Genomic DNA, 18,673 nt, shown 5'->3' with positions numbered 1-18,673 from the left:
AGAATGTCATATGGTCAGTTTAAACCAAAGTAGAACTGTTTGGTAGAAACACAACTTGTTGAAACTGCACAAAAAGTTCTATTTCCGTGTATAATGTTGGGTGCGCCAGACTCATTAGGAAAGTGCGCCAGAAATCATGAATCTGCCACTTCCCTGCACTGGCCCGACAGAGTTCACCAATTTTGCACCTTTAACATAGGGTGTGCGGCAGGCTTTGCATGTTAGGTCAGGCCTACGGTCCGACTGAGTGGCACAACGCCCCCTAATTTATATTGCATGATGACTAAGGCAGTTGTGCCATAAAACAGTCGCATGTGACACATTTGTGGTGCAAACACTTCTTAAATACTTTGCACATTATTTTAGTTGTAAACTGCTTGGAAAGTCCATCAGAAAACTGGCGCAAAGCCCTTAGTAAATGTGTTTCATTGTGTTTGGAAAAGAGTGAATGGTGTGTTGCATTCAAAGGACACCATACCTGCTGTAAAGCATGGGGGTGGCAACATCATGCTTTGGGGTTGTTATTTTACAAAGGGACTAGGATGTGTATATGAAAGAATTAATGGGCAATGCATCAGCAAGGGTACTGAAGATGAAACATGGCTGGGTCTTTTAGCATGACATTGATCCCAAGCACAGCACCAGCGCAATGAAAGAGTGGCTTCATACGAAGCATTTCAAGGTCCTGGAGTGGCCTAGCCAATAACCCCATAGAAAACCTCTGGAGGGAGTTGAATGTGTGCGTTGCCGGGGCCAGCCCCAAATCATCACGTTAGACATCTGTTATATATCCTTTGTTGGAAAATACAAAGTATCGAGATTAACTTTTGGTATTGAACAAATACCAATTTTCCATCATACTTAAAAATCTGAATGTGATTTTCTGGATTTGTTTTACCATTGTGTCTCTCATAGTTGAGGTCTACCTATGATATCAATTGCAGCCCTCATCTTTTTAAGTGGGAGTACTAGCACAATTGGTGGCCGACAATATACTTCTTTGCCATACTGTATACTGGCAGTTGTTCTATTCACTATCAATTGTAGAGAGGAGTGCTGTAGTTTGCCATCTCTAGCATGCTGGAAGAACTATACAAGGTGAGATATCAATCTGCTCAACTATTCCTGCTCTATACCACAATGCCCTTCGACAGGTTTTGCATTATTTGTTCTGGATGTTAAGTATAATGTAAGCTATTATCTCTATACTTAAGCTGCTTTCTCCACATAGGGATATGCAGACTTTTGTTAATTAAAACCCACTAGCAATCAGCTTGGCAACACCTCATATATGACACAATTGTTAGTTTAATGTAGTGTGTGGTAGTGCTTAATACATTCCCTGCAGTATGTAGATGTATATCTTTTACATTTGTCTAGATTAAATGACAAGTGAAAGCTTCCAGCAAGTAGATATAAATATATATATTCCTGGTACAGTACATATATAACATTGAAAGTGAAAAGTAATATATTCATCAGTCATGACATTTTCCTTGCCTTGCAGCTCACAGTTTATGTGGTTATAAAGCTCTAGCAGAGGTTTGCATTTCATTAAAGAGGCATAAAAATCTATCAGCCAGAATATTTTTCGCACAGGCATGACTGTCAATAATAGTTTTGGGAAAAAACTCCAACAAATTGACTGGCAAAACTGATCTCGCAAGGAACAGTGCCAGACGGTGTTTAACACTTAGCTAAACTAGATGCTATAATTTGAGTGTCCACAGCGGCAATTATATTCTCTGGACATTGTGTATATCAGGGAGCTAATAATGTGCTTGGAGAAAAACTATTTGCTAGCTCATTCCCCTCACCGCTACACAGTATGACTTTACTTTACTCCCACAACTAATAACTTTTCTTTCTACAGATACTTAAATGGTGGATACATTTTAAGAGCAAAGTTTAGAATGTTCTAAATAGTCTGTATAACCTCAAAAACTACACTAATATGACATGGCATTTTAGTCTGCATTATGTAGCTCTTTTTTCATGTTTTCAAAGTGACAGAATGCCATTTTATCTATTTTTTCAATACCTTATCATATATACACAGACCTGGAATAATGTACTGTATTTTGGTGCCTTAGGCAAGGCCAACATGGTCTGATGACCAAGGATACAGTAACTTGTACTGATAACATAATATAAATCTAGTAATAGTTATATAAGATTGCACAATGCAACAAATGTTCAATACTTCCATGTCCTTTATTCTAAAAGAATGACTGACGTGCAATACTGATAGTAAACAGAAGCCCATTTGTTTACCTTCAGGTCCCAAAAAATTGCATGTATGCAAGTTCCCCTTCAGTATTGCAGGCAGCAATATTTTGGCCATTATAAAAAATGGAAATTTAGCAAAGGACAACTTACCTCCTAACTTTAGTGAACAGCAGTCTTTTATACCCCAGAAGAAATTATATCAGGTATAAGCCGACCCAAGTATAAGCCGAGGCCCCTAATTTTACCACAAAAATCTGGGAAAACCTGTTGACTCTAGTATAAGCCGAGGGTGGGAAATGCATTGGTCACAGCCTCCTCATTATATAGCCTGCTGGACCCTGCCCCATAGCATATTAGCCAGCACCTGACCCCAGTATATAGCCGGCCACCCCATATCCCCCAGTATATAGCCAGCCCATATCCCCCTGTATATAGCCAGCCCATATCCCCCTGTATATAGCCAGCCCATATCCCCCTGTATATAGCCAGCCCATATCCCCCTGTATATAGCCAGCCTACTGCCCCAGTATATAGCTAGCAGCGAGGGAAGCCGGAAAGGTGGGTTTTGATATATTTTTTTTTACTCGAGTATAAGCTAAGTTTGGGTTTTCAGCACATTTTTTTGTGCTGAAAAACTAGGCTTATACTCGAGTATATATGGCAAGTTGATCATACAGTGAGGAAAACCAATTGCCCTCCCACTTAAAAAAGGTGAGAGAGGCTTGCAATTGACATCATAGGTAGACCTCAACTATGAGAGACAAACTGAAAAAATCCAGGAAAACCCAGCGATTTTTAAAAATTAAATATTTTATTAGCAGGTAATGGTGAAAAATAGGTATTTGGTCACCTACAAACAAAAAAGATTTCTGGCCCCCACAGACCTTTAACTTCTTCTAAGAGGCTCCCCTTTCCTCCACCTGTAGTAATGGCTTCTGTTTGAGGTTGTGGACAGGTGCCTTTTATATTGATAACAATACCGATTGTAAAGAAGTCCATTCGTTCACCATCAGGTTGCAATAATTTGCATTTATGCAAGTTACCCTTCAGTATTGCAGCCAGCAATATTTTTGCGACTATAAAAATGGAATTGAGCGAAAGACAACTTACCTCCTAACTTGGAAAAAGAGGGACAAAAGTTGTGGTGCAAGAGCAGCACACTTTAAAACCATAAACCATTCCCTTTTTCTAATCCTAGTATTCTCACACAGTATAATACCCCCTCTTAATGACCCCCATCCAGTGGCAGACCCACAATAAAATTGGCCCCCACAGCATGGCCACCCAAAATGTATAAAGTCCCTTATATAATGCCCTCTAATGAGGCTCACCAACATATAAACGCCCTCCTTACTGTAGCACCCTCACATTTAAAGCCTGTTGCTTAGTCTCCCGAAAAAAGCACTAGGAGCTACTAACTAAAGTAACCAGCTCCTAGCGTTACAACATTTTTAGCAGTGTTAACCTGCTAGTTTTATTGGAACCCTCCAATAAAGATAACACACAGCAGAATCCTGGACAGATCTTACAGCGGTCCACCATATTCATGAGGGCGTGGTCCGAGGAGGCGGCGACCGCCACATGAAGCCTGCCAGTCACCGCCGGGCTATGGCATTGGAGGGGCTTTCTGTGGAAGAAGGACCACCCCCTCATGAATACGTCGAACCGCTTGCTATTCCTAGAGTACAGAGCGGCAGTGTCTGCAGTTGTGCTAGGAGCCGTTTAGGTGCTTTTTTAGGAGAATAGTTCTTTTTAAAATTTTAGCCCCAATTCGCCCAATTTTCTGTGGCCACTCCTCATAACACTCCTCTTTTTCTTGGCACCCTACATACTGTATAATGCCCCCATTTGGTCCAATTAGTTAGCCCTTTATTTATCCTCTCTCCCCCCCACTTGTTATGCGCTCCCATTTTGTACCCCCTCAAACATTGGTCCCCACTAGAATTGCACATGCAGTCGCTGGATATCCCCCCCCCCCCCCTCAATATGCTTCTGAGCCTACACTTCAGCTCCATATCTGGTGGTCTTGCCATAGGAGCAAAGAACCTGTGTATTAGGGTCTATAGCCTCTACAAGACACCATCATTGCAATCTTTCGGAGGCGTTTCTAGAACTTTGATTACTATTATTCAATCAAGGAGGTAGGGAGCTCGATCAAGTAGGCAAGATGGCCACCCTATTAATGTCCGTTGTTTGGACTAAGCACCCCATTGCCCTTTCAGCCCTTTGCAGTGCCCTGCCTCCTATCTCGGCACTTGACTCTCAAGCTTGCCAGAGTTCTTGTGCATGATGCCAGATAAGGTACTTTTTTGTTTTGTTTTACATAGTTCCCTTACTTAAGGTGGCAGATGTACGAGACCAGTCACTGCGCACTATTATACTCTATTCTTAAAGAGTTCACCACAGTACTTAACTTAACCCAAATTATAACCTTGTAAAATTCAAATATGCAAGAAAAACACATGGACAGCACCACTGCTTAATGGCCCTGGACAGAAATACCCCAAAAACATTTTAGTTCAAACTTGGAGACTGGGGGCTTCAGCGGTTGTGCTCTAATCATGCAAAACATCCAGCGAGATCTGCTATACAGTACTAGAATAAGTTGCTTCTTCCTTAAAAATTTATTTAAACATACAAGCATATACATGGTGGAGACCACCACCAACACGTGGGAAAGCGACGGCCGTTTCGGGACTGTGCGCTTCTTCCAGCTCCCAACTACAATACATGTGTACTCCTCTCAGATAAAAGTTCCCACACAGCTGATTAATCTCCAGAGATGACACCATTTAGCACCTCCTTTTTTAATACATATCTTTATTCTACCTAGCACCCACACTGATTGCTTACAAATCCCGAGAGATCTCTTTAGCTCTCTTCCAGTAACAAAACACTATTATATCATAGTATAGTATTATAAGGGATCAACAGGTGCTTATTACCATTATCTTTTTAGGAACAAGATAAAGCCTGAAGCCATGGTAACATCACCCGCAATACTTCTACCACAAGCAAGGGGGCATCAATCATCAGTGGCCGCATACATTGCTTGAATAACTAATTCATCTTACTAGTGCAGTAACACTACTTCTCATAGGTCGTGGGCGGAGAAACTATACTCCAGAGATAAAGCGTAATTGTAAAGTTACTGACAAAAAATTGTTTTAGCACTATTAGCCTCTAACAATCCTGACATATCAACTCTCAACTATTCCTGAAGTGGGCAGGACTTCCTGGTTGTGACACCAGCTATAGACAGCGTTTCCAATAGAACTCGGGGCATCCACAGGAACATGCACCAACTACTCAGCCAATCCAGATACAGAATCTATGTTACTGCTCGTACAGAGATCTAGTGCAAGAGCAAGACAGGGAAGACACAGTGGAGCTCTGCATCACACAGTTATCCAGTACATCAAAGAAAAAGATATATTAAGGATGTATTCACATGTGGTATTAACACACGCGTTTTCAAACACATCAGCACATCTGAGAAGAGGAGATTTGGCTGATTACATAGATGTTAATATTATGTTTACAAAAGGTAGTGTTAACACTTTCCTTAACATAATATTAACACACATGTTAACAGTGAGTTAAGATCTGTGTTTGCTAATGCAATGGCAACACATGTGTTGACACTGTGGACACACACACACACACACACACACACAGTGTAACCTCTCCATTAGACCACCTCTCTGAGAAGACCTCCTCCTGAAAATACTTTTTTAAATTCAATCAATGATCTTTTTCTTTTTTTGCCCTTGTACTCTATGGAGACTGCCTCCTATTTGCAGACCATTAGTTACCTGTACAAAGTGATCTGCTCAAAGAAGTAGCACTGTATATACACTGTGCTGTGTGTGCCGGATCTGACCCATTCATTAGAACTGATAGGGAGCCTGAGCTCTAGCTTTATTTGTGCATTGACTACATACGTCCCTGGTATGTAATTGGATGACCTGAAGCATGTGATCATCTATGACATCATGGCAGGTGCTGCAGTTGCAGAAAAATTTTACTGATGCTGAAAGTGCATGTGCTAGTGACCCCTCCCCCCAGCCTCCTCTTCTCTGCTCCATCTAGCTACATAATCACATGGCAACTAATGTACACAGACAGCCAGAGAGAAGGTACTTGCAGCTTCCTGCCTTTTAGCTTACAAATGGCTGCAGGTAGTTAATGAGTGTAAATTAGGGAATTGCTTATTTTGGTTCAGTGTAGAGCTGGGTAAAAGTTTTTATACTTTACAGTTACTCTTTAACACGTTATATTCCTGCAGCTTACAGCCAGAAACACTGCTGATAAAACTAAGGCTAGAGGTGGAAAAAAAACTTACACAGATATGGGTCCAAGTGACTAGACCATATTTAAAGATAAACTGGAATATTAATTCTTCTAAAAGTGAAGTGCTAAAAATACTAAAAAGCACAGGAAGACATTGATCTGAGAGAGAGTATAAGCGAAAAAGTACAAAATGCACAAACATGCCCATTGCACATGTGCAGAATATAAATTAAACTCCAGGATATGTTCTTGCATTGCTGGGGCATAGACATTCTGAGTGACAACAAATCACCCTATATTTAAGTTTTTTCTTACTCAATATCGGAACATCTATCTAATGTTTTACATAGTTATGTTTTACATAGCTTGACATCTCAACTTACTGTGATGAACATATAAGTACAAGGGAAATTCACAGGCCATATGTTCTCCTGTTCATCAAGTCACCCATATCCCTCACTTCCCCCCAGCCTCAGTGTAATTAGCCCAATAGAGCTAGCAGAGTGTTACCTTACCGAGCAGGTGGATGGCCTTCAAAGGATCTCCACAGCTGAATTGTCTCCATGAATCCTACCCCCCCCCCCATTTCCAAACAGGAGGCAAAGAGTCATTAACCCCTTAATGACCGCCCTATCGGGTTTTTACGGCGGTCATTAAGGGTACTTCTTCTGATGCGACGCCTTTCTACGGCGGCGCATCAGAAGAAGTTTTCGGGACACAGGGTCTCGCTGGTGCCGGTGTCGGGCTGTGATATCACAGCCCAGACCCGGCACTAACACCCGGGATCGGAAAAACTCCGATCCCGGGTGTTTAACCCCTTGCACGCCGCGGTCAAGCATGACCGCGGCGTGCAAGTGTGTCCCCCGTGGATCGGACCCCCCCGGTGTGCTTACCGGGGGATCCGATCCCTCCTGCCGCTGCCCCGGGTTCCGACGAGTGACCCGGGGCTGTCGGCTCCTCTTCTCACCGGGTCCTGCCTTCCTGGCAGGACCCGGCTGTAAGTAACTGAGCATGCGCAGCATGCTCAGTTACTTTCACTATACACTGCAATACAAGTGTATTGCAGTGTAAAGGCTTGAATAAGCGATCGGATGATCGCTTATTCAAGCCAAGAAATAGAAAATGTAAAAAGGTAAAAAAAAAAAAAATTCAATCTTTTTATAATATAATTAAATAAATAAATAAAATAAAAGTCCCATAATCTCCCCAGTAACACATAAAATGCAAATAAAGTATATAAAACACAAAACACGTACATATTTGGTATCACCGCGTCCGTATTAATCTGTACAATAAATCTAAATCAATATTGAACCCGCTCGGTGAACTACGTAAAAAAAAAACTCGAAAAACTTCCCATAATATACAATTTTTCATCAAACACCATCACAAAAAATGTTCTAAAAAGTGATCAAAAAAAGTTACGGTACCTAATATGATACGACTGAAAAGAACAACTGTTTTCGCAAAAAATAAGCCCTCAACCAGATCTGACAACAGAAAAATACAGAAGTTATGGCCCTGAAAAGTTGTCAATAGTAAAAACAATGCGATTTTCTCCAATATTGGTTTTGCTCAGGAAAATTGAGCAAAATAAGAAAAACTATATAAATGAGGTATCACCGCGTCCGTATTAATCTGTACAATAAATCTAAATCAATATTGAACCCGCTCGGTGAACTACGTAAAAAAAAACTCGAAAAACTTCCCATAATATACAATTTTTCATCAAACACCATCACAAAAAATGTTCTAAAAAGTGATCAAAAAAAGTTACGGTACCTAATATGATACGACTGAAAAGAACAACTGTTTTCGCAAAAAATAAGCCCTCAACCAGATCTGACAACAGAAAAATACAGAAGTTATGGCCCTGAAAAGTTGTCAATAGTAAAAACAATGCGATTTTCTCCAATACAGGCAGTCCCCGGGTTACATACAAGATAGGGACTGTAGGTTTGTTCTTAAGTTGAATTTGTATGTAAGTCGAAACTGTATATTTTATCATTGTAGTTCCCGACAATTTTTTTTTTTTGCACAGTGACAATTGGAGTTTCAAATTTTTTTGCTGTAATAGGACCAAGAATTATCAATAAAGCTTCATTGCAGACAATTTTAAGCTGATTATTGCAATCTGGGACTATTTTAAAGCATCCAGAGAGCTTCACCAGAGGTCACAGTGGGCAGAGGGGTCCGTCTGTAACTATGGGTTGTCTGTAAGTCGGGTGTCCTTAAGTAGGGGACCGCCTGTATTGGTTTTGCTCAGGAAAATTGAGCAAAATAAGAAAAACTATATAAATGAGGTATCACCGCGTCCGTATTAATCTGTACAATAAATCTAAATCAATATTGAACCCGCTCGGTGAACTACGTAAAAAAAAACTCGAAAAACTTCCCATAATATACAATTTTTCATCAAACACCATCACAAAAAATGTTCTAAAAAGTGATCAAAAAAAGTTACGGTACCTAATATGATACGACTGAAAAGAACAACTGTTTTCGCAAAAAATAAGCCCTCAACCAGATCTGACAACAGAAAAATACAGAAGTTATGGCCCTGAAAAGTTGTCAATAGTAAAAACAATGCGATTTTCTCCAATATTGGTTTTGCTCAGGAAAATTGAGCAAAATAAGAAAAACTATATAAATGAGGTATCACCGCAATCGTAGTGAACCAGAGAATAAACATAAAATATTATTTTTACGTTACGGTGAGCGGGGGGGGGGGGAATGCTCACAATCCAAAATAAAAATTGATTATTTTGTTTGTGTCCCCCTTGAAATAGTTAATAAAATCTCATGAATAAGCTTTAGACTCCCAAAATAAATTATTTATACATTGTATCTCATCCCATAAAAAATAAGCCCTCATATGATCGCATTACCAAAAAAAATAAAAATTTATAGGTCGTACAATGTGACAATACAAATCTGCTGTGGACGGCGCCTCCATTCATTCTATGCTCGGCCGTGCGCCCGTACAGCAGTTTACCACCACATATGTGGTATCAGTACACTCGGGAGGAATTGGGCATCAAGCGTTGCAGTGCGTTTCATCATTTAATTTATTCTGAAAATGTCAATTTTGGCCTAAATGAATGTATTTCCAAAAAAATGCCATAGTTTCTAAATCGCATGTCCATATTTTTTAACCCATGTGAAACACTTAAAGGGTTAATGGACTTAATAGAAGTTGTTTTACATACGTTGAGGGGTGAAGTTTCTATAGTGGGGTAATTTATGAGGTTTTACTATTATTTAGGCCTCTCAAAGTCACTTGGAAGCCGAGTTGTCCCTCAAAATGTGAGTTATGGCAATTTTCATGAAAATAAGAAAAATCGCACCTAAAGTTCTGCACCTCATAACATCCTAGAAAAATGACCGGAAGCATAAAATATCATCCCAACATAAAGCAGATATTCTGTAAATGTTAATTATCAAACTTTTTGGGTAGTTTTACTTCCTGTCTGGAAACCAGAACATTTCAAACTTGGAAAATGAAGAATTTTTACAAACTTTTGCCAAATTTTCACTTTTTTTCAGAATGAAACGCAAAACTTATCACTTAAATTTTATAACTAACATGAAGTACAATGTGTCACGAGAAAACATTCTCAAAATCACCAGGATATGTTAAAGCGTTCCGAAGTTATAACCAATTATCGTGAGACTTGTCAGATTTGAAAAATCGAGTCTGGTCATTGAGCTGAAAACTAGTGTCGGTGATAAGGGGTTAAAACTCTTAAACCAAGACATTTATTAGGGACATTTAAGGCGTTATGGTCCACCTCAGCCCAAGGGCAACTACATTTTTGGATTTGTGATCTCCAGGGGATCAAAGTGGCCCAATCCCAAGGCTCTATCACCCTTTGGTCCAGGGATATAAATATAGCAAATGGGTCAGGTTTGGTATCAATGTGATTCGAGGATTCACCAGATCCAGTGATACCGGAACCCAGACCCCAATACTTCCCCTTGAGAAGCTACTGTTACTCCAAGGTTCTGATTGTAATACCAGGTAGGAGGGACCCATGATCCCACCTGGGGTGGGCAGAGGTGTGTCTGCAACTGATATAATGAGACACCTTTGAGCCCACATTGTCTTTGTCTGGGAAGCCATTTTACCATGAAGTGCAGAGGAAGATCTTAAGGTGTGCACTTTCAGGTTCCATTAGGCCCACACACAAGGTAACCAACTTACAGAACTGCTGATACTTGTAGTGTTACCTTTGTCTTTTGAACTCTGCTTAACTGTATATATCACTATTGTATTTATTATTTTGTCTAGTCTGCTCCTAAGGCAATTAAATATAAAACTTAACCTGTGTTGCTCTTTTATCTCAATCCACGAATCCCAAACGTCTGGGTTTCTCGCTTATATACATGCTACCTGGATGGTTCCTCACCCTATATAATCCCGTTACAAACCGGGTTTATATTAAAGGAGAACTGGTGGCAGCTTATTTGGTGTGATACGATTCAGTTTCACTGAGACTAGTGAAAGGGGTGTCTGATTTATTGTTGCGCCATATCCAGAAGTTGTGTGGACAACTTTAAATCACTTCCAGCGCCTTCCAGTGACCTTGTGTACCCTTCAGGGGACCGAAACATCATGGTTTCCTTCACACTTGCTATTTAAAGGAATATGCTCATCTATCTTGTCATTCAGACCCAATGTGTTAGATCTAAGTATCCACCTTCTTTCTGAAGAATTCTATTTCTATCACCCCCTTTTGTGTTCGGGGTACATGATCGATAGCAGCAAATTGTAACACCTTGGCATGGGAAGTATGCTCTTTACAGATATGTTCAATCAATCTTGTGGCTCTTTGACCGATTTCATGTAATCCTTAAAACGATTCCCTTATTGTCATTCCAATGTAGAATCTTCCACAGTGGCATATTAAGACATATGTAGACTACATACTGAGTTCTACATGTTATCCAATACTTTATTTTAACATGATCTCCAAAGCGGACCCCCTTCATTTGTATCAGCTGATCGCAACAACTACAGTGCCCACATCTAAAGTTACCTTTTGGGGCTAAATCCTCGAACCATTTATTTCTCTGTTCTGGAAAGGAACTTTTTACTAAACAGTCCTTCAAGGTTCTCCCTCTATGGAAGGATATACATGGACCTTTTTCAGCAAAATCTTTATCCCTAACAATCATATGCCAGTTGTTCAGAATCCTCTTCCTGGTTGTGTTAGCAAGGGGGTTTATAGTCAAACACAAATGTAAATTGGACCAGTCTTACTGACTTTTACCAGATCAATCACTCCCTCTTCAAAGTGTTAGTTTGACAACTTTGAGTTTCTGAGCCCTTTTTTTGCCTTTTCTTTTTTCACGTTTGACCTTTCTTTTCGCTCGTGAGTTGTCAGCAATTCTGCTCTTTTTTGATAAATAAATGTAAAACATATCACCCACATTTTTCAACTACCGTATATACTCGAGTATAAGCCGATCCGAGTATAAGCCGAGGCCCCTAATTTTACCCCCCAAAAATGGGAAAATCTATTGACTCGAGTATAAGCCGGGGGTGGGAAATGCATTGGTCACAGCCTTCCCAGTGTATATAGCCTGCCAGCCCCTGCCCCAGTGTATATAGCCTGCCAGCCCCTGCCCCAGTGTATATAGCCTGCCAGCCCCTGCCCCAGTGTATATAGCCTGATAGGCCTTGCCCCAGTGTATAACCCCCCCCCCCCCTGTTGTGCAGGACAACAATACCATTTTAGCGGATGGATCGCACAGAAGATCTACGGGGGCTGCCAGAAAGGTGAGTTTTGATTTATTTTTTTTACTCGAGTATAAGCCGAGTTTTGGTTTTTCAGCACATTTTTTGTGCTGAAAAACTAGGCTTATAATCGAGTATATAAGGTAATATGCAGTACAATGTATAGTTAAAAAAAAAATCTCAAATGCACTGAAGTATGTTAAATTTTTACAAAGTTATCACCAAATAAAGTTACACAAATCAAATAAAAATTAGGCTTGGTCAAAAGGTAAAACCTGGGTTTGTGATTTAAAGGTTAAAATATTTGAATACTACACTTACCTTCAAGTGAAAATGTTCCCATTTTGGACTCCAGAAAGTCAAACAGTGTACTGGGTGCAGAAGGTCGAGCATTTGATAATTCATCATCAACTTCGGCGCGCGTTCTTCCCCGCCCTTTTCCTTTACCTGTGGGTAACAAATTTGACATATTAAGAAAAACAAAACATCCATTCAAAAATTTGATACATAAAAATAAAATTTTTTTTGTTCCGTTTTTTAATTTTTGCATCCAATTTTTGGGGCCCACTCTGCTCAGTGTCAACCTACTTTTCCTCAGTCCTTAAAGATTTCAAAACTCTATCGTTGTTGACTGATGTGAACTTGCATATTTTCCACTATTATTCCATTTATTTATTTTATATGCATTTTGAACTTTATTTAGTATCAAAGGGGACTTGAATATGCAAATAAGTCCATTTCTGAGGGGACGGGATACCATATTTCAATGAAATAATGACAGGGTCTTATATGATTTTTTACTCTGAAAAATTGCGTTAGGGGTTACTGAATGTCTTCTTTTTTCCATAAGCAAAAATCCATATGTATTCTTTAACAGCATTTAAACATATTTATTCAAATACAGGCGGTCCCCTACTTAAGGACACCTGACTTACAGACAACCCATAGTTACAGACAGACCCCTCTGACCTCTGGTGAAGTCTCTGGATGTTACTATAGTCCCAGATTGCAATAATCAGCTGTAAGGTGTCTGTAATGAAGCTTTATTGATAATCCTTGGTCCTATTACAGCAAAAAATGTCAAAACTCCAATTGTCACTGGGGCCTAAATTTTTTTTGTCTGGATCTACAATTATAAAATATACAGTTTCGACTTACATACAAATTCAACTTAAGAACAAACCTCCGGACCCTATCTTGTACGTAACCCGGGAACTGCCTGTATTATGATATCTTTTGTAATATCATGATAACTTTACAAACCCTGAATCCCATTGTGAATTTCTTCCGGCTCTTCTGCCTTTAGAATTATTGCACCAATGCTGCCATGTCTATCAATGGTTTCCTTATATAAACCCCTCTTGTCCATGTACTGCTTGTAGAACATTGTATCGGTCTGCTCCCTCCAGTTTCTTCTCCATGCTGCATTCAGCAATATCTTCTGAATAGTGTTCATTTGAAACACAGTTCTGGTGTCTTTTTAAAGAGGAGAATCTCATATTTAGTGTCAAATGAGTATTGTGTTTGTAAGTGCCAAAATAGCAGAGATATCCACAGGGGGGGGGGGGGTTCCATTTCCTTGGGATGATTGGTTCCGCCATTTTTATGAGAGAATGGAATAAAATAATTTATGAAATAAAAATGCTGCTGCTTGAACCAGCCAACAGCCGCCATCTTCTATACCAAGTCCAAGGTTAAGGGGACTGCAGAGAAGACTGTAGCGTGGGACCTGGCATTTTCCAGATAACAGACAAGAATTGGTCAATAAAGAGAGAATTAAAGTCGCATGTAGACAGTGAGTGTCTTAGGCCTGCCTGAATAAAAGGGTTTTAAGTGCACATTTGAAGTTGGGTTTTAGTCTAAGAGACTGGGTTAGGACATTCCAGGGAATTGGTGCAGCTTGGGGAAAGTCCTGGAGACGTAAATGAGAGATTTCAATTAAGGAAGAGAACGATCTAAGATAAACTGGAGGATCGAAAAGAACAGGATAGCCGATAGAGTGAGATAAGAGAGGAAAGGTAGAGAGGTGTAGCATTATGCAGAACTTTGTGGATAAGGGTGATTAATTTAAACTGTATTCGGAAGGTGACGGGCAACCAGTGCAGTGACTGGCATAGACTGGAGGAAACTGTATAGCGTTTGGTCTGACAGGCAAGCCTGGCTGCTGCATTCCGAATGGATTGTAGAGGAGAGAGTTTAGTAAGTGGAAGACCAATTAGTAGGGAGTTAAAGTTTTCTAGACAAGAGTGAATCAGAGCGACAATTAGTGTTTTAGAGGTTTCAACTGTAAGAAAAGGTTGGATTCTAGAAATGTTAAGAGGACATTGTTATCTTTACATTTTCACTGGATGTGTGTTTCTAGGTGCTACGGTTAAGAACATATGTAATTATGGCTTATTTTTGGGGGGTTGAGCTTATATTTCATCCCTACTATGAAAAAGGCTGATATAGTCTTCTAGGGCATACTTTTGGGGTAGGTGTTCTTTTTGAAGAAACACAGAAGCTAAACACAATTGCCTTACTACAATTTACATAAAATTCTAACATGCCAATCAGAGGTAATGCTCTCTTTATAAATAATGGGGCAGATTTACTCACTCGGTCCATTCGCGATCCAGCGGCGCATTCTCTGCGGTGGATTCGGGTCCAGCCGGGATTCATTAAGGCAGTTCCACCGACGTCCACCAGGTGGCGCTGCTGCGCTGAAGAGCATCGGAACGCACTCAAGTTCATCGTCCTATTCCTAGTGAAGGTAAGTGCAAGCTCCGCGACCCTTTTTTTTTTTTTAATACGGCGGTTTTTCCGAATCCGGCGGTTTTTCCGAATCCGTCGGGTTTTCGTTCGGCTACGCACCCGATTTTCGTGCATACCAGCGACAATGCGCCACAATCCGATCGCGAAATCGGAAATATTCGGGTAAACCCTTAGTAAATGACCCCCAATGACTTTTTATATATATTTGTATATGGCCAAAATTTCAAGTATAAACATTTTCGGCCGGTACAACAGCCTTTACAACAGTAGAGAAGAGGGAGATGCAGAATGGGGGCACCTGGGAACAGTACAACAGCACAATTTCAGGAGTACTGTTCCCAGGTGCCCCCATTCTGCATCTCCCTATTCTCTACTGGCCTAATGTGTTTGATACAGGTTGTTGTACCTGCCAAAAACGTTTACACTTGAAAATTTTGGCCATATACCCCAATAAAAACATTAATTGCATATTGGAGTGCTTGGATTACCGATGCCCCCCCCAATTTGTGACACATGAAAGCCGGCGCTATTGCAACACAATTCCAAAATTCGATAGCTTGCGACACAATCGCCTCCTAAATACCTTTTACACCATAATGCGTCATATTAAAAATTTCATGTTAAATTTCATTCTGGTGGAACACTAACAGACGTTTTATGTGATAAAGTTTCTTTTTCAGCTGTGGGATAGCATAAAGTGGGGAATAATACGTTTTGATAGAAACGCTATATAAAAAAGATCAATTTAATGACATATTCAGAATGAAAATCGAGAATAAAATCGTCCTGTACATAGTTCATTCTCTCTCCACAACCACGTCAAGAATAACGCAATTAAACTAGAAAAGCTTTATAACGTCAGCTACCAGAAAGCCAAGGTATTGTTTTTAATTGCTTCCTACTCATGTGTATGTGAATAGCAAATAATGAGTTTTCCTATAGAGACTGGACCTAATCCAAATCTTAAAAGGTAAAACAACAAAAATATTATAAAAATGCTTAGATTTAGGTCTGGAAAGAATGAAAGACCTACACACAATTTCTCCATTGCAGTGAAAGGTCCTCCAAGTTAAAGATCTCTAAAGCCTCATTCAGACGGCGGATATGGGGGCAATGATCTGGTTGCTCAACTTCCCACAGAGGGAGGAAGGGTGAGGAGCCCTGGGATCCAGTCCAGGCAAGCACACTGAAGCCTGAATGAGCCCTAAGACTGAATAATGTACATTGTATGTGCACTAAACAGGTTTGGTCATTGCCTCTCTTTAAAATAAATACTCAATAGAGGTTTTTCCCCTAACAACAAGAAGGAGGAGAAGTATTTTATCTACAGGTGTCCACCATGCAAAAAAAAAAAAAAAAAAAAAGAAATCATGACCCTATGTCCCACTTTATGAATCATGTCAATACATGCTCAGTTACGGGGGAGTGAAGGGACTGCTTGGGTACAAAAATTTATTACATCTCCATTAACACATTGATCCTGTGGTTACAACACAAGTGGTGGAAAAAAATGCACAGGGTCTTTGCTTTCATTTAATTTTTCTTCGATTTACTGGCTAATTATCATGAAATGTCAGTCTGACATAAAATAACTAAAAATGTCTACGTTTCCTTTTCCGTTTTTAAATTCCAGGCATACAAATCCCATAACTCTATTTTTCTTTTGCCTTGACTGTACAAGGGGTTTATTTTTAATTACTAATAGGGACTGCAAAGCATTTGTGTACAACTGGTCTTTTACTTTATTTTTTTAATTTGTATTAAGTTTTTGTTTAGTATCAATATGGGGGAATTAGTCACTATGTGGTGATGGTGGTTGTGATGGTCTTGTAGAGCTGTATTATTATTCTTATAATGTATATCTGTATTATGCATCACTATATTTGTTCAGTAACAGCATGGTGGTAATATTAATAGCTATGTGTTCCTAGTACAGTGATATTATTGTTATATTATGTAGAGTAAATACAAGAATCTCTCAAAATTCCACTAACACCAGACCCGGATACTGGGGCAATAACCCAAAACCAGAGATCCTGTCCTAAAAAATTAACGGCTTGTGGATGAGATTCTCTCTACAACCATTAAGGAAATGAGCAAGAGGTAATGGCCTCTATCTCTAAGGTTACAGCTAGAAAGAACCCTCTTGCTATGCACATAAAAGGAATATGAGGCATAATTAATATTTAAGCCACATACCTCTCTATAACAATTCCATTCACCTCTCTGCTCTCTTCATGGTAACAGAGAGCAATTAAATAACTCCCAAAATATTAGTACGGTTATCCTCATGATTAGCATGTATGTGTGCAGGACATCATGAGGGAAAAGATGGAAGACCAAGTCTGTAGGATGCCCACATAGAAAATATCTGCCTATAAAGATTCTGAGGCATACAAGAGGTCATAAACGCAGAGTAATTAATATAGCACTTAACATATCCCATGCCACCTTTGTGTCACCACAGGCAGGGGACTTTACTACCGAGTCTTTATTTACAAACAATTTTCAGTATCTGTGTGACAATATATGTGGGTAATAACTCTCTATTGAGTTTTATATTCTATGTAACCCAAAATGCTACAACTTCTCTCATTAAAAAAACTGTTCCAATTTTTTTCCCCAGGGACAGAGATGGATTAGCAGGGTCCTTGTGTCCCCAAAATGCAAGAAAGGAAAGATCAGCTTTGCAGAAATAAAACATGGGTATATATGCTGTACAGACATTGTGATCACAGATACACACCTCGTGGTGGTGGCCCTGGAACAGGCTTTGGTTTGCTGCCAGCAAGGAGGAAATTTAAAGCTGCCTCCAAATTGTTGCTGAAGTCCATGAGTGCTTGCCTGGCTGCTTCCTTACTGAAGCCCATCTCTATGATATGTTTTAGAGCCTTTTCATCAACCTTTAATATAATAAAAAAAAAGCACAAAAGAAAAATCAGTAAACTCTGCATAATTTTCTATTTCAGTGCAATGTTCTCTACTACCCTGTAATCCTTGGCGATCTCCCAAAGCATTTAAATAAAGCAATCCACAGTATCAAAACGTAAAATCCCCAAAAACAAGATCATTTATTTAATGATGGTGCTCTGATAGGAAGGAACAGCAAAAAAGAACATTCAAACAACGTACACAAAGCATCTGTAGAAAGATGTAGTCTTTTTATTGAAAACATGAAATGACATCAAAATAATCAGAATTGGGCTTAAAAAAAAAAAGATGGAAAGATTTACTGTCGCTCTAACAAATTTGCACATTAAAGGGGAAATGTTATATTGATCTTGCAGTCTTGAGCACCGTATTTTTTCTCCCACTACAAGAACGCTTATTTTGTCGGTTAATGCTGGAGCAATTTTCAAATGCAATTACATTACTGAGTGACAAATCATATCTACCACCGTAAAAAGCTATTGGGATCAAATGGCTGAAAAACAAAAAAAAAAATCTTGGATAATTAGAATAGAAAATCTATTTCAGAAATGTACAGGCTAAGCATTATGTGGTGTTTTGTTAACATGTCCAATCGAAACATTATCACCATTGTGGCGCAGAGCTTGTAAAGCAGTTACAGTGTTAAAATATGTTTTCTCCAAAGCTACAAAATCAATAAAGAAACTTTTTGCTAACTGTTAGAAAATAATGGCCATATATTGTAAA

General features: G+C 39.4%; 1 protein-coding gene across 1 annotated transcript in view; it reads right to left on the bottom strand.

Moving 5' to 3' along the window:
- The window catches only part of TDRD3 (tudor domain containing 3), a 181,175-nt gene that overhangs the window by 25,654 nt on the left and 136,848 nt on the right, over positions 1–18,673 (bottom strand). Inside the window, exons 9-10 of the mRNA XM_072135308.1 lie at positions 17,763–17,919; positions 12,584–12,709 (exon numbers count right to left, since the gene is read on the bottom strand). Coding sequence (XP_071991409.1) covers positions 12,584–12,709; positions 17,763–17,919 — 283 coding nt within the window. The remainder of the gene's footprint in view (positions 1–12,583; positions 12,710–17,762; positions 17,920–18,673) is intronic.

This window comes from Engystomops pustulosus, chromosome 2, assembly GCF_040894005.1.
Source record: "Engystomops pustulosus chromosome 2, aEngPut4.maternal, whole genome shotgun sequence".
NCBI classification, from domain to species: Eukaryota; Metazoa; Chordata; class Amphibia; order Anura; family Leptodactylidae; genus Engystomops; species Engystomops pustulosus.
This window is presented reverse-complemented; position numbering and strand designations above follow the sequence as displayed.